The 17,255-nt window shown below is 37.3% G+C and overlaps 1 protein-coding gene across 4 annotated transcripts in view; it reads left to right on the top strand.

Moving 5' to 3' along the window:
• LOC104612200 (poly(ADP-ribose) glycohydrolase 1-like) overlaps positions 1-17,255 on the top strand; it is an 80,569-nt gene that overhangs the window by 15,435 nt on the left and 47,879 nt on the right. For all 4 annotated transcript variants that reach the window (XM_010279544.3, XM_010279543.3, XM_010279548.2 and 1 more), the window contains exons 4-6: positions 5,420-5,624; positions 7,419-7,523; positions 14,348-14,466. In XM_010279544.3, coding sequence (XP_010277846.1) covers positions 5,420-5,624; positions 7,419-7,523; positions 14,348-14,466 — 429 coding nt within the window. The remainder of the gene's footprint in view (positions 1-5,419; positions 5,625-7,418; positions 7,524-14,347; positions 14,467-17,255) is intronic.

The following is a 17,255-nucleotide window of genomic DNA, read 5'->3' as shown; positions in this document are numbered from 1 at the left end:
CACATTTTAAGGTCTGTGCCTCGCCTAGGCCCAGTGCAGCCATTTTGAAAAGGTGTGCGACTGTGCGCGGTGCACTTTGCGCCTGAGCTCACTCACTGCAGCTCTGAGAAGCCCCTATTTGCTAATGTTGTTCATTCATTTTCCTAATAAAAGATATTTTTAAAAAGATAATTAAAATTACAAATCTTTTCTTTTGTAGGGATTGCAAATTTAAGATCTTAACATTGGCTTGTTTGGGCTTGCCTCAAGGGGCTTGGTATAAAGGCGGCTTGTAGAATTAGTAATGAAAGATGCTTAACGTCACATTAGCTATTTAAAATAATGTAACCGACAAAGAAATAAATAAATTGAAATTTTGACATGTTTCAATATGTTTATCTGCTATATATGATTATTTTTGCATTTTCACTTTGAATATGTTTCATATGTTGTGTTTATGTATTTTATTTAAGCTAATGAACCTTTTAAACATTTGTTTAAAATTAAATTTTGCATTTTCAATTAATACTATTTATATTATTTTATTAATTATTTTTGAATTTCTTACTTTTTGCATTTTTGTGCAAATTTTTGATTTTTTTTTTTAAATTTTGTTCCTTGCTTCAAAAAGCGCGTGCCTCACCTTGCACCTTGCTGCTTGGGCACAAAATGCCCTCTGCTCTTTTTTTTTTTTTTGTGTCTTGCACTTTTAAAACACTGATCAAGTATAATCAGATTAAAGCTCAATTTTGATGGCTACAGTTTTGGAACCCTACGAAGATCAGGTATGGGTGGTATGTATAGAGACAGCAATGGAGCTGTAAGGGCCTCGTTCTCAGGACCTGTGGGCATAGGAGAATCACCAAGGGCACAGTTACTAGTGTTACATCAGGGATTGAAGGTTGGGAAAGCATTAATCTACAATGGAAGGTGACTCTTGGGTATGTTTAGGTTGGATCATGCAAAACAAACCGGGACCATAGCAGTATAGACACATAGATAAAGCATTGGATAACAGAACTATGGACTCAAATAGTATGCATACCAATATCAGAAAACATGGCGGAAAGTCTAGCTAAACAGTCATGGTCCCGGTTACTAGTGGGCATAGGAGAATCATCAAGGGCACAGTTACTAGTGTTACATCAGGGATTGAAGCTTGGGAAAGCATTAAACTACAATGGAAGGGGACTCTTGGGTAGTGGTAAGGTGGATTTTTTTTGATCAATAGTGATAGGGTGGATTGCACAAAACAAATTGGGACCATGGCCGTATAGGCATGTAGATAAAGCATTGGATAACAGAACTATGGGCTCAAATAGTATGCATACCAAGATCAGCAACCAACATGGCAGACACTCTAGCTAAACAGGGAGCAAATAGAAACCGACTTTTTTGGGGGGTGATACCAAGAGATGCAGATCCCTAGCATTGTACACAGAAATATGAATTAGATAGAGCAGCTAAGGCTGCCAAATATTCATAAATCCATAAGGGCGAGGGGGAGGGGAGGGAGAAGGCAAACAAGGACATGCAAAGAATGAAGAGAGCTGCATCTTTTGCAGCATCTATGTGGTTGATAGATATGTTTCCCAGATACAGCAAGGACACAATGCTATTGAAGCCGTGATTTAAAAAGCATGCTTTGGGTGTGCTTAGAATCACGGGCAAGGCTCATTTTCTGGGGTGTGCCTAGCTTGAATCCAGGTACTAACCTGGCTATATTTTTATGAATTGACCTTGAATTTGGTGCCGGATATGTAATTTATTATAGTGTAGGCTGTACCAGTGATGCTTAGAGTTTAAACAGTTCAACTGATGTAGGACTTGATAGAAAGTGAAAATGGTAGCACTTAACCTCATTCAGGTGTGCTTCACCTTGCACCTTGTGCCTCTGTTAGTTGCTCTTATTGCTTTTAAAACATTAAATATATCTGACATGAATATGTATCTCATTTTCAAAGTATACATGCAAAATATGTTGAGCTTTCTTTATGTATGAAGGAATTTGTATGTGAAAGCCCCATCACCTGGCAGGAACAACTATTAATTTTTTTTGACAAATAAATGACAACTATTAAAATTAGGGTTAAATACTTAAAGTATCCCTGGGTTTTTGCAAAATGGACCAAGTATACCTTCCATGTTTAAAGAATACCTTAAAGTACCCTTCTCAAAATAGGACACCACTGTTATCTCCTGACGCACCAATTAAAAAAAACTGTTATATCCTGATGGAAGTTCACAATGTCTATTTTTTCCCTCATTATTTTTCAAATTTTCAAACATAGCAAACATGGTTGCCCTTCTAATACCATGATTTTCTGAAGTGTATCAACAGCTATGAATCTTAACTTCATGGTGTATGGATTATTGGTTAATTTGAAGTGGAAGGAAGGCAGAGGAACAACAAACAAAGCAAGAAATACTGATAAAAAACAAACAAACAAAGCAAGAAATAGAAAAATCTCCAAATTTATTTGCTGTTGAACACTTCTGAGATTGGGGAGTCGAGATTCTACACCACTTATAGGTTTTCAAGGTGGATTTTACTTATGGATTTCTCCAAATGGAATTTCCATCAAGATGACCATTTTCTGGCATCCCAGAATAAGCCTTCACTGGCATACTCTTGACAGACTTCCTGTGAAACGACTCCTTCAATTTAGATGTGTATACAAATCGTAGCACAAGTTATTTAGTGACCCTTGTTTTGCTAAAACATCTGAATTGGGAAGCAGTTGGAAGTTGCACTGACAACCTCCCTACCATATCATGGTTGCAGCTTTTGGAGATTTCTATTACATTGACTGTATGGAGCAGCAGTGAGAAAATTCAATGTACAGTACAAGAATTCCTTGCATTATCCCGTGGTGGCAGGCTTTGTAATGACTTGGTGTCTATGTACAATGAATACATCCATCGAAGAGTTCAAGAAGTTGCCTGAAGCTATTCTCATGGTTTTGACTTGCTGGGACTTCTTTACAGAAGTTTTTGGCCTTTGGTTATAGTTATGCCATTGACGAATACAAGGCAGTCAAAGTCTTGTCTGTCATTGTTCAATTGGGGTTCTAATGTTCATATCTAGATGGAAGCTTCCTATTTACATGTTTGATTTGGAGTACAATAAACTGTTGTTGCTTGGCCAGTATCACTAATCTGTTGCTTTTAAAATATGTTTATTGCAGTTAGGACAACAAGTGCTCAGACTATTACTGATTATAGCTGTAATGGCAGTCTTGTAATTACAGCTCATGGGATCTTGAGAGGCAACTTGTTAGTTCCATTCTGCAGAGTGTGAGGAATCTCACCAACCCATTTGCTGTGGAGTCCCAATCATTGCACTTTGCAGCTTTCAGATTTTGGCTAAGTTTCCACAAAAAAATGGTTAAATGGTTCATTGGATTTATTGGTAGAAATTGCAGGAGTTTGATTAGAAGTTTCTTCCCCCTCGATTGCAGAAATTTCCAAGAATGTCAAACAAAATAAATGAGAAAAAGAAGGATATATTGTCAGTATATCTGCAATGGAATCCAGAGATCTAAAAACTAGTTCCTGTATAGGCAATGTCTGTTTCATGAAGAGTGTTGCAGGCAGTCTCTGTTTCTTGATTGATAGTCGATTTGGTGGGGTGCTCTTGGAAGAAACTCGGGCCTGGTTCTTCCATCACGAGTACTTATCACATTCATTTTGCCTCAATTTGGTGTGATGGAGAAGTGCTGTGATTTTTGATTGGAGTGGTCATCTTGTATCTGCTATATCAAAGTCAGACTTACAGACGGTGAAGAAGAAGAGAGCACAAAATTGGGTTTTTAACATATTATGACAATCATGTGCTGCATGTGAATGGAATTCAACGGCGTGCTAACGGAAGGACATATTTGTCTTATTGTCAGAAAACCTGAGTGTACTTTAATGTATTCTTTAAACATGGAGGCTATACTTAATCATTTTGCATAACCCAGGGGCGCATTAAGTTTTTAACCCTTAAAATTACATTGCAAATAATATGTAGAGAGGTGCTCATAAAAAAGTAGAGAAATGGTCTTTTTTAACTCCTTATTGATATTACCACCCTAGACATGATTTTTTTTTAGAAAGGGCAATCTGTATTTGTGTTTGTATTGCAAAAAGAGATGCACATTGATGCACAAAAGGTACAATAAAAATCCTCCTCCAACACAGAAAAGAATGAGCCAGGTAAATTTGTTTTGCCATACAAAAGGCCTGTTTCAACCTCAGGCCCAGCCAACCCATTTACTACTCTGTTAAGGTCTCTTGGTATCCATCTAACAACAGTTAAGATTTCAGTTACAGCTTCCAGTATCATTGAGGAAGTGAGACAGACTTAAATAGTAAACTCTTTTTATCTCCCTTTGTCTTTTAACTATCTTCAGTTTTATATGTATGCAATTCATTTGCCATGTTATTTTTGTCTTTTTTGTTACTATATGTTTTGGTTAGATTGAAAATTCTCTTTCCTGATCGATTGTCCTTTTTTAATTATAAATGACATAGTGAATCACATTTAGAATCATAAGACAGCTATCTGCTAAAGAAAGTTAAATGGATGACAAGGAATATGACTGTTAGGTTTCAGTGGGTCAGAAGATCAGAAAATGCAATGGCTGGTTCTTTGGCCAAGCAAGGGGTGTCAAGGGGAAATCTTTTTTGGGCTACTTTATAATTGTGTCTCAGGCCTGGGCAGTTTTGGTGTATATGGTTCAGTCCTAGGGGGGGTAACATCTCGTGCCTCCTAGGCTGATTGTATTATTGATATCTGATTTAATAAAACTAATTTCATTCATAAAAAAGAATCATAAGACAGCTATCCAATCACAGAAACCCTATTGGTTTTTTTTAGGAAATTATATATAAGTTTTCAATGTTTTAACGAATTATAGGAATTTTTTGACAGTGTTCTAAAATTTTAATCTTAGAAGTCTAATTTATCGATGGAATTCAAAATATCTCCAAAATATAGATGATATATCAGCCAAAAAAAATATAGATGATATATCAGTGTTATGAGGGGAAAAAAGGATTATTAGAATATTTTGTATTGTCCCCAGTTAAAGTGGGGAGATTTCACCACACCTCGTAGATATTGTGCACCATAGGGATAAGGAAAGGGGTCCTTGGAGGTTGAGCCATTATTTGGCAGAGGCAAGGGATTCCTTGGAATGTTTAAATACAAACCTGTTTTGGATCCTGAGGGAGCTAAATCCTATTGCAGATGGCTTAGCTAAACTAGGTGAGTGGGTGCTTGCTTAGAAAATCTGTATAGTGATAGGCTTCCTCCTTTGTAATCTCTTTGGGGTTTTCCCCTGTTTTGTACATCCTCTCATGTGCTCCTTCTTCTAATGAAATTTGGTTAAACTTCCCTCAAAAAAAAAAAAAAAACAGTCATCTCACTATTAATTACTATTTCTGTTTTCAGGAGCTTGTATACTGGTTATAACGAGAAGCAAGAACATAAAATAAAGTGTCTTATACACTACTTTGAAAGGATATGTTCACATATGCCAATGGGATGCGTCTCATTTGAGCGCAAAGTTCTTCCTTTGAATCCTGATCATTCTGTTATTTCTTATCCCAGCAGTGATTTCTGGAGTAGATCTGCTGTTTCCCTCTGCCATTTTGAGGTAAGAAGTGTGCATTATCCCTTACTAGTCATTTTCTCAATGATTTATGTTCAGGGAGATTGCTTAAAATTGTACTTTGAAGCTGTTCAGAATGAAATCTTTTCATGTTTATTAAAAAGGTTGAAATGAGTATGTTTCTTCAAACCAAAGTTGATCTCCTTTAAATTTGTTAATGATTTTGTAAGACTGCAAAATTTCCATGTTTGATGATGAATTAAATCTTTTTGGCATATTGCAAAATTTGTTAATGATTATGTGTTCTGAACCATAAATTAAATTAGTTTATTCCAGGTGATTTCCAGATGCTTCATTATACCTTTTTGGCATATTGCAAAAGTTGAACTTTTGATATCTAGGGGTGTATTCATAAATAAGTTAACAACTTGTAAGAGATGCATGGTGGATCCAGATGGAAGTGCATGGATTGGCCAGGACATGAAAACCATATAAACATAAATAAATTCACTTGTTTCAAATTTCGATGTTTAAATGGCAAAATGAGGTACTGCTCATGTTAACAACTGCATAAACAATTAACAATAAATACTCAAGATACTAGAAATTCTATTACATAGTTTTTTTGATCAGCAACAAGAAAATTTTCATTGATATGAACAGTTGTACAATTTAATACAAGACAGAGCATAGCAATGCTCTCTCTCCCCAGAATAATATTTAAAAGTTTGCCCAAGAGTTAGCCAACCTTGGAATCCAGCGAACAATTACTTGCATATTCCTTGTCAATTATCCGTATTTCTTCATTTCGTTTCCATGTACCCATAAGGCTTTTTCCTCATTCTTCAACCAGCTGATTACCACCTATGAATCACCTTCTATCATTAATTTATCCACAATTAGATCAATAGGTAGTTTATGGCAGAGCAGAGTATGATGTACATGCTAGGGTTAGAAAAGCATGTCTAACTCAAACTGGCACGGGGAAGTGAGCATCAGTTTGCCACTTAGAAAAGCATGTTTAGCTCTTGTCATTGGAAGGCATGATTAGTAACAATCTTGATGGTACTCATGTTGTCAGAAAGTAAGGGAACATGAGAGGAATGATCCATGCCCAAGTCTTGCAACAAGGCTTTGAGCCATATAATCTCACTACAAACTGTAAACATTGCCTGATATTCAGCTTCCTTGGATGATTTAGACCCTGTTTGTTGGTTCTTACATTTCCAGTTAGCATAGAAAGATAAGGGATAGAGAGGACTGTTGGTAAGGAATCTTGTTATCGGCTTCAGCTGGGTCCATAGATCAACTAATGAGTTGGTTGATGCAATGGAAAAACAGGGGGTTGGTAGAGGAATTCGGGGACAGGTAAGATCCAAGTAATGTAACACAAACTGTGTGATATGTACATGATATAAAAATTATTTAAACAACTTATATTGAAATAAGAAACTTATTTAGAAAACTACTTGCAATTAGGAACATTTAAACAATTATATATATATATTTCATATTAAAAGTTAAAAAGTATCAATTGAATTTCAGAAACTTTTAGAATTCAAAAAATTTAAAAAATTAAAAAAATTAAGCAAGTTGTAGATAACGTTGAAAACCATTTAATGAATCTTTTTTGCATGTATTCACCAAAGGTTAAATGTGGTATTGGTAATTAGCATGTTGGTTCATCATGTCTGCAAAGGTTTGTATTATTTATATAATTCCTTGATGTTTTGTCTGGTAATAGCAAAAAGAAATACTTGCTTCTTTACGGGTAAATGTGCATGGATATGTAATATAATTCAATCCTTCACGTTTTCAATTACACTGAATTCTGTTTAGGTTTTACATTCAGGACTCATAGAAGATCAACCATGTGAAGCATTGCAAGTTGACTTTGCCAACAAGTATATTGGGGGTGGTGCTCTTCATAGGGGCTGCGTACAGGTTTGCTTGTCAAACTTGTGGAATAAAAATATGCTCCTTGTCCTGTGATCATTGTGATTTCAAGAAATTTCATTGAAAAATATAAAGGAAATTGAAGGACACCAATTTTCTTCTTTCCTTATTCTTTCCTTTACTTTCTTTTTTTTTTCTTTGTCAAATGTATATGCAAAAAAGTGTATAGAGGAGATATACAACAATGTATAAGAGGTATAGTTATACAGATCCATCCATTTCCACATGATAAACATCAATGAGGCAAAGGACTTGTGCTGTGCAAAAATCTTTCACATCCAATCTGGCTAGACCATCAGCAATCATATTAAGTTCTAATCCAGTTCAGCTAACCTGGACCTGAAGCAAAAGAAAAGATCACCCTACTTGATTAATGTAGCAAGTAAACCTCCAAGGGCCTCTGCCAACAAATGTACACTGATTAATTGCATTAGCAGATTGCCTTAAACAACTAAAGGGGTTAATTGCAGACACTTGACAATCTGGGCACCTGTAAGGAGCATGACCACCTCTGCCTTTTGGGATTGCTTCAGCAATATTTCCATTGTAGGCCCAAACGATGCTGCTATCCCGGGAAAGGAATACCCTAACTGTTGTAGATCCCACTTATGGAGGGGTGAGCCCTAACAGTCATCAAACTGGCTTCACATCACTATCCAGGTAGCAGGGGTGAGCCCCTTGAGATGGGTGCCCAAGACCAAGGATCTTGAGCAGGTTCTTGACTTCTTGTAAAATAAGTATAAGTCAAACCTTTGAATTCATCACAAGCCAACATCAACAAGTGAAAGAGAAAAATAATTAAAGCTTCAAAGAAAGCCTCTCACCCACAATGGGAAAAAGGGATACCAACATAATATGAGGTAAACATTAACTTCAGGGCCTAGCAAGGAATGGCCAAAAGCTGCAAGGAATGGTTATGTATTTCTAAGAAAAAGCTGCAATTAAGAAGTACTTCACTGTTTCTTGATTTGCACCACACATGAAGCAAATACAGTGATGAAACTTTTCCCTTCTTTCACCTTCTCTGGTTCTGCTTATCATATTGCATGTATTTATGGATCATTTCTGGTCTACTTCGTGTAATCGTAAAATGATAACACAGGTTTGAGTCTGAGAATGACTATTTTGTGCAAAAAAAAAAAAATGCCAAAGGTTAGGACTGCATACATCCTACCCTTCCCAAGACCTCAGAAAGCTGGGACCAACATTGGATAATGGCCTTTTTTTCCAGTCTCTGAAAATTGCCACCTGCATCACCTGGCCCTGATAAAATCAGCATGAGAATCATTCCTTCAAGATATTAAGGAGTCTCAGCTCTAACATACTAGGTGAAAAACTAATCTAGATGAAGATCAGAAAACTCCTTTGCTGATAGTTTGACATCCTCTGGCATTGGCATGCATGATTTGTATGAGATGGTTCTTAATGCCTTTTTTATTTGATGAGTGATATCATCAACATCATTGCCAATCCATTCTATTAGTGCTTAAATCATTTCTTACTACTTCTGCCCATTTCCTTTTTGGTCTACCCCTAGCTCTTCTAGCCCCTTCCACTTGTAAGTTGTAACAAACCACTTCTGAGAAGTTACAAGATTTTGAGAAGTTAATTTTCTTAACTCTCCACAAAGAGATTTGCTATTACAATTGAGCCCAAAACATTTGATTCCTTTCCACCCTTTGTTTTGTTAATACATCAGCAAACTCATTTGCAGTTCTTTTAACCCAACTGAATTTCACATCTATATTTTGTGTCATCCGCTTGAACCTTTTCTTTTCTTTATTAAACATCCAAAATCCCTTTTCTTCCTGTAAGGCCAGTGGATGTGGTGGTCTGTATTCTGAAGATCTGAGGAACTGGTTCAGGCTGTAGAGCAGAAAAGGGGAAAGGAAGGGAGGAAGAAGTCGCTGGACCGCCAGAGGAGCTGCCTACAAACTCTCTGGTGAGGGAGCAGGCTGCTGTAGTTTGTTGGAGATGGAATTCCGGAAATGACATGAAGGGTAACAGATGGCTGCATGGGAGGCAGAGAGGGAGAGAAAATCAATGGCGGTTTAGAGAGAGAGAGGTCCAAAAGTTCTTTGAACTGGATGAAGAACATTTATTTATAGGTTTTGGGGGCCATGTAACAGAAACTTCTTAGGTTGTAATCCTTTTCCCATTTTACCCTCTTGTTCTGGAATGTTCTCTTTCTTTATGCTTTTTTTTTTGATGAATAACATAGAACTTTCATTAATGATTAGAGAAATAAGTACAAAGAAGGGGAGAGGTAAAACCTCTTAACTCTCCCCTAGGTAAAACCTCTTAACTCTTTCTTTATGCATTTAAAACATGTGATTAAATCACTTTCTAGATTTCTCCTGTTAGTTGTTATTTCCTGTTTTACCCTTTTATTCTAGAACTTTCTTTGTTTAGTCACTTAAGCCACATGTTTATTTCCATTCTAGATTATTCTAGCTCATACTGGAGTGTTCAGCACTAGAAATTTGACTTTATTATTGTTACAATGGACCGGTTTGACCCAGGTTTAGTCTTGGGTCAACCGGATCTATATACTTTTGTGATGCCATCCTCTTACACTTCCTTTTGCAGCCAGTCCACTACCATCTTTGAATCACCTTCTATAATCAGCTTCCTTATGTTCATGTCTTTTGCCTTTTGCAGCCACTCCATGACAGCCATAACCTCAGCCCTTAAGGAGTCACCTACTATTGGGCCTGAAAATATTCCAATAATTCTGCCTTCACTATTTCTAAAGACCTCTCCAATACTAGAGGGACTTGGGTTACCTACACTACTCCCATCAAAGTTCAACTTCATGTAGTCACTCATTGGTGGAAACCAAATAGGGCTTGTGTTGGACTTATAACAATCAGAACTAGCCACTTCCAGTTTTTCATGATATCACCCGTTGAGAAATTTGCGAATATCTCCATGGATTTTACCCAATGAACCACTCTTACCATGATAGTTACTATGATTGCCTCTCTAGTTCTTTCTTTACCTGAAAATAGTCTTGAGTTCCTTTCTTCCCAAATGGTCCAGCACACTGCAGCCCTCACACACTTACATAACACTTGTCCCCCTTTTCTTTGCCACTTCAAAAAAGTAGAGGCAAACAAACTTTGCACATTAGTTTGGGGGGGGGGACCACCTACAGCCAAACAATGAGAAGAACCATTCCAAATAAAAGTTACAAAGGGACAGAGATTAGTAAGTGAAAGTAAGTTTCTCCATTAGCTTTACACATAACACACTAGTGAGGGGATAAGCACCAATGATTTCTTTTCCTTTGGAGTAAATCACATGTCTTAATTCTTTCCAGGAAGACTTCCCAACAAAAACCTCCAATTCTTGGAGGGATGGGATTGCCCTAAACCTCCTTCACCGGAAAAGACAGCCCCAATGAATTGAAAGGTTGAGTAAGAGCCTTAAAAAAGAAGCATGAGAATAAAGACCAGATGAGGAAAGGGTGCAAATACAACTATCAAGTTTCAAGGAGTCCAAATAGACCCCATCAAGGATAAGAAGCAAGTCCAAAACATCATTTAGTTCCGAATTCCTCACAGCCCATCTCAATCCTAGATCCCAATCAAAGCCATTTCTTTAGCTTGAAGGAACCAAGAAATTAGACATAGGTTTGTTATATTTTGACAGGGCAAAAATAGAAGGGAATTTATCTTTCAAGGATATGTCACCTACCCACACTTGTTCCCAAAATTTTATAAAATCACTACAAAAATGTCATACCTGACAATAGGTAGGAAAGAGGGGAGAAAGGTATGGATGGTCTTCCAAGGGGAGGCTTTGGTAGCCCTAGTCAAAATTGTAGCATACCAACCATCAACTGCAAGCCCATGAATGCCTGCCACTATTTTAGCCCAAATTTTTTGAATTATCCCCAAAAGGTAGCCCCGGATATTTTATTAGCCATTGTGTCACCTCACAACCCAAAATGTTTTCATACGCCACCATCTCCTCTTCTTCCATATTAACAACCACAATACAACTTTTTTCAAAATTCATTTTAAGGTTGGAAATTAGCTCAAAAAGTTGTATCATCTGCAAATTGCAAATGTGTAATTACAATCTTGCCATGACCTACCTTCCAACTCACCAAATCTTGTGAGTCTGTCCTAGAAATTAGCTTCCCAAGACCCTTAGTAATAAGAGTGAATAGAAAAGGAGAAAGGGGATCTCCTTGCCTAATCCCTCTTAAGGCCGGAAGGAAATCCACCACTGTTCCATTCACCAATAAGGAATAATAACAAGTCCTAATACACCCTTTTATCCATTGAACCATCTCTCCCTAAAACCAAAACTCCCTAAAACTTCCAACAAGAAAGACCAATCCACCATATCATAAAGCTTTCTCTAGATCTAGTTTACACACAAAGCTTTTTTTCCCCTTTTATTTTGAAATCCTCCACATATTCATTAGCAATTAGGATTTGGTCTATGATTTACCCACCCCTTACAAAAGCACCCTGGTTTGGAGAAATAATGGAAGGGAGAGCAACTCTAATCTTCAAGGACAGAACTTTAGCTATAATTTTACAGACTATTTACCAAGCTAATGGGTCTAAAGTCTAAACTCCCGAGGATGTGTTGCATCACTTTCTTTTAGACACATAGGCAATGAAAGTAGAAATAAGTCCTGGATTAATTAATCCTCTTTCAAAGAACTAATCAAACACTTCTAATAAATCTTCTTTTAAAATGTCCCAACAATCTTGGTAGAAGGCCATTGTGAATCCATTCGACCTAGGGGCTCTGCATCTATCCATTCAAAAAATAGCCTCCATAATTTACTCCGGTTCAAATCTCCTCTCCAACCAATTCTTAATTTCACTTGGAACCCTTGACCATTCAATACTTTCAAGCCACACTCTTTCCTTCAAAGGTCTTTTGTAAATTGATCGAAGGTGCTCTTTAAATGCCCCAACTATCTCATTCTGATTAATCATAAAAACCCCATCAACCAATAATCTTGATGTGATCCCTCCTCTTCCTGCTAATTGCCATTGCATGGAAGAATTTAGTGTTGTTATCACCCTCCTTAATCCATTTATGCCTTGACTTCCGTCTCCAACTGATTTCTTCTTTATGAAGTACATCTTCCAATTGTTTCCTTAGGGTCCATCTAGTTTCCTTATCTCATTTGATTAATCACTGATTGTTTCTTCTCTTCAAACCTCCCAAACTCCAAAATGTTTCATTCCTTGATCTTGGATTTTAAATCTTGCAGCTTCCTGTGAAATCTCATCCCTTTCCATTCAACTCTCAAGTTGCTCCCCCCCTCCCCCCACTCTCTAATCTTTTGTATAAAGCCCGGGTGACACAACTGCATATTCTCAAAGCGAGAGGGAGCTGTGACCAATCCATCTTAGCCTACTCTCTCTTATTTTATCACTTATTGGTGCCACTCCTACTCTCTTAGGTTTCTATGGATGGTTTCATCTTGATCCTATCCTTTCTGGTTTTTTTTTTACTCATTCATCTTAGAATTCACATTTCTGCACACATTTTCTGAACATGTTGTTTCTTGATTGCCCAACACTTTGCTCCATACAACATAGTTGGCCTTACAACCTTAACCTACTCTCTCTCATTTTATGACTTTGATGAGCGATATTTAATGTCTAATTCTTCCATTGTGAGTTTGATGGATAGGCTTCTCTATCTAATGAAGTGGTCTAACAATTGCATGTTTGACTCTTTTTTGTTGATAAAATAAAATTCCCTTAATCAGTTTCCAAGCAAAAAGGAAAATCATTTACTCTCAAGTTTTTAGTGAAGTAGATAAATTTTATCTAGAGACCATGGTTTAAGATGTTGATATGTTTCCTAATATTTCCATTTCTATGGTTAATTCCCAAGTGAAAAGTACATTTGCTATGTGGAGTACACAAGATAGTATTATAACATGATGAATTAGCAACCAATATTGCAGATATGTGGAGCAGCAGTATTATTGCCTGCCTGATGGAGATGATGACCACTTTGAGCCTACTTGAAATTCTTTTTTGATGTGATGTTAACTATTAGCTTTTGTTTGTGTATAGATTTTTTTGGTTAATTTATTAGAATCATGTGCACTTTTTGTGAGTTTAAATTTTTCTTGAATTTACTGTTTTAACTCAAGTCTACAGGTTCTTAGTATGTTATTTTGTCTATTGATCTTAGTTTCTCAGCTTTGCTTGATGATTTTCAGAAAGATAAAAATCTGAAAGGGTGTTTTATGCTTTTGTTATCATTTCATAAAATATCATTGTATATTTCTGCATATTTTACCATGTTTCCACCAGGTCTATAATTTTTACAATATTTCTATACCACATTTCTGACATTTTCAACATGTTTCCTATATTTGGATGGCAAGCATTTGCAATGTCACTGACACTTTAAACCTTGCTAGAGACCATTTACCAATAGTAAAGGATGACCAAATTTTATGAAAAGACAAGTTTAAAGTGATCCTTTTGAAGTACTTGTAAATACTAGTATCCAGGATTCATCATTGTGTGTGAAATAATTATAACTCATTTTAATTACCAAAGAATAATTGGAAGCAATTTTTCGTGCCTGTGATAATGTCCTTTTCCTAGTGTAAGTTACTCGGTGTATATGTTTTATTCTCTTTATTTTTGCACATTGCACCCTTCTCCCTAATCAAATATTGAATAGTTCATTGATAATTTTCTTAACCTATCAAAATCGAAAAATTTGCTTTTTTTTTTGGTAAATGAAAAAACTGCTTGATCTGTAGAAGTTTTGATCCTTACTTTTTTTCATGTCTTTATAATCTTGTGTAGGAAGAGATCTGTTTCATGATCAATCCTGAATTAATTATTAGCATGCTTTTCCTGCCATCTATGGCTGACAATGAGGCTATAGAAATTGTTGGTGCAGAAAGGTTTTCAAATTATACTGGGTGAGTTCATTTATATTTATGGTTTGCTTCACTTCTGAAGTAACTACTTATTTTCTTTTTCCTTTATTATTCACTAGGGAAGGAGGAGGGGGGGGGGACAGGATACAACATGCTTACATGTTTAATGAGGAAGAACTGTGCATATCATGCATACTTTTATATGATTTAAAAGAAAAGTGGAAAATAATCTGCTACCATTGGCATCTAACCAACACTCTAATAGCCTCTATGCCCTACCAATTACCAAGAAGAGATTTTCTTGTCAGATATGTAGCTCTTCTACTTTTCCCAAATGACCAATATAATGAAAAGCCATTGTATTCCATAGGATGATTCCATGCCGCTAGACCTTCTTGCTGGCCAAGGGAGATCAACACAGACAGCTCCTTGGTACTGAGCTTCAATTAAATAGATGCACAAAATGGGACCAAACAGCGAGAATATTTCCTCTAATGCCACTTACAATGCATCCAGATATCTAAACCAAATAGTTTTGGTAACATCTTCTTATGTCTTTCTTTATTCTGTTCTAAAGTGCATATGGTATTGATGGCTGAATCTCCAAAACCCCCACCCCCGCCCAAGGAAAAAGGAACATATGTGATAAAACTCAGACTAGATGTTCGTATAAGTTCAGATCAGAAGAAAGAGAAGGACAAGAGAGAGAGAGAAGGAGAAGGAGAAGAAGAAGAAGGAGAAAAGGCCACGGCCGAACTAGAGAGAAAAATTCAAATCCCTTTAGTTGGCCCTTCTTTTATTTATACTCTTCTAAGGTATACAAGAATTACCATTGTGCCCTGACTTAAGTGAAAGCCACATCAGCTGAACAATACATATATAACTAAACATAAAAGGACTATACTACCCTTGTACAGCTGGCTCTATCACTCCCCCTCAAGCTGGTGAGTATATGTCATATAGTCCTAGCTTGTTACATATGTAGTCCACTTTTCCCCGATTCAACCCTTTGGTAAACAGATCTGCCCATTGATTTCCTGTTTTCACATATGCTGTACTTATCACTCCACTAAGCACCTTCTCACGTACAAAGTGGCAATCCACTTTTATGTGCTTCGTCCTTTCATGAAACACTGGATTAGAGGAGATATGAACTGCAGCTTGATTATCATAGTATAGCTTCATAGGAGTGTCAGTTGAGTATCCCATCTCCTCTAGTAGATGCTTCAACCCCACTAGTTCGCATGTTGTGTGTGCCATAGCCCTATATTCATCATCTGCACTGCTTCTTGCTACCACTATCTGCTTCTTACTCTTCCATGTCACTAAGTTCCCACTAAAAAAAGTGCAATACCTTGTAGTGGACATTCTTTCAGATATGGACCCGACCCAATCAACATCCGTGTATCCCTCTATCTCAAGACTTCCTCCACTCTTATACAACAAACCACGACCTGGAGTACCCTTCAAATACCTCACAATCCTTAGGACTGCCTCTAGTGTGGGATTCGAGGATTCTGCATAAATTGACTCACTACACTGACTGCAAATGAGATATCAGGTCGAGTGATGGTTAGGTAATTAAGCTTACCCACCAACCTTTTGTACCTTCCCGGATCCTCAAACTCCTCACCTGTATCACTACCCAATTTAACATTCAGTTCCGTAGGTGTTTTAGCTGGTCTTGCACCCAACAACCCTGTTTCTTCTAACAGATCAAGAACATATTTCCTCTGGCACAAATTAATACCATTCTTGGACCTCGCAACCTCTATCCCCAGGAAGTATCTTAATTTGCCCAGATCCTTTGTCTGGAAGTGATCATTCAAGTAAGTCTTCAACCTGTCAATTCCTAGTCTGTCACTACTTGTGATAACAATGTCATCTACATATACCACCAAGAGAATCTTCCCAGCATTTGATTCATAGCTGAATACGGAATGATCAACCTAACAATGTTTCATTCCAAACTTCTTCACCACTTCACTAAATCTCCCAAACCATGCACGGGGAGATTGTTTAAGTCCATAAATAGCCTTCTTAAGTCTACATACCTTCTCACCCTCCCCTTGAGCAACAAACCCTGGTGGTTGCTCCATATACACCTCCTCAAGAAAATCACCATGTAAAAAAGCATTCTTGATATCAAGCTGAAACAAGGGCCAATCAAACATAGCAGCAAGAGAAATCAGAACACGAATTGACCCAATTTTGGCAATTGGAGAGGTGTCTGTGTAATCAATACCATATTGCTGTGAATAACCTTTGGCAACTAACTGAGCTTTCAACCGTTCAACACTCCCATCAGGTAAGTATTTAACCGTGTACACTCACTTACAGCCGACAACATGCTTACCAGGCGAAAGAGTGGTAGGTCCCACGTATGAGTACGGGTCAGGGTCGAGAGTTCTTCCATTTCTTGGTGCCAACCTGGAGAAGTGAGGGCTTCTTGGACATCCTTAGGAACAGAGACAGAGGATAACATAGAAACAAACTGTCGATGGGAAGCGGAAAGGTGAGTGCACCTGCGTTTACCTTTCTGCAAAGCAATAGGAAGATCAAGGTCAGAACTTGGGGTTGGGACTGGGGTGGGATCAACTGTTGGATCTGTCAACGGTGACGAAGTTGGGGGAGGAGCTGGTACCTAACAATGTGTATACACTTTCCAGATAGGTGGTCCTCTCTCAGGTAGCTGCAGTGGAGTCAAAGACTGGGTCACAACTTGAACAAGAGGAACAGGATCCTCAACAGGAACTGAAAGAGGGGGTGATGGCAACGGAGGAGAAGAAGTATCCGACCTGGAGAAGAAAGGAACAAACTCAAAAAATGTA

This window comes from Nelumbo nucifera, chromosome 1 (assembly GCF_055504915.1).
Source record: "Nelumbo nucifera cultivar China Antique chromosome 1, China Antique-T2T, whole genome shotgun sequence".
Classification (NCBI taxonomy): Eukaryota; Viridiplantae; Streptophyta; class Magnoliopsida; order Proteales; family Nelumbonaceae; genus Nelumbo; species Nelumbo nucifera.
This window is presented reverse-complemented; position numbering and strand designations above follow the sequence as displayed.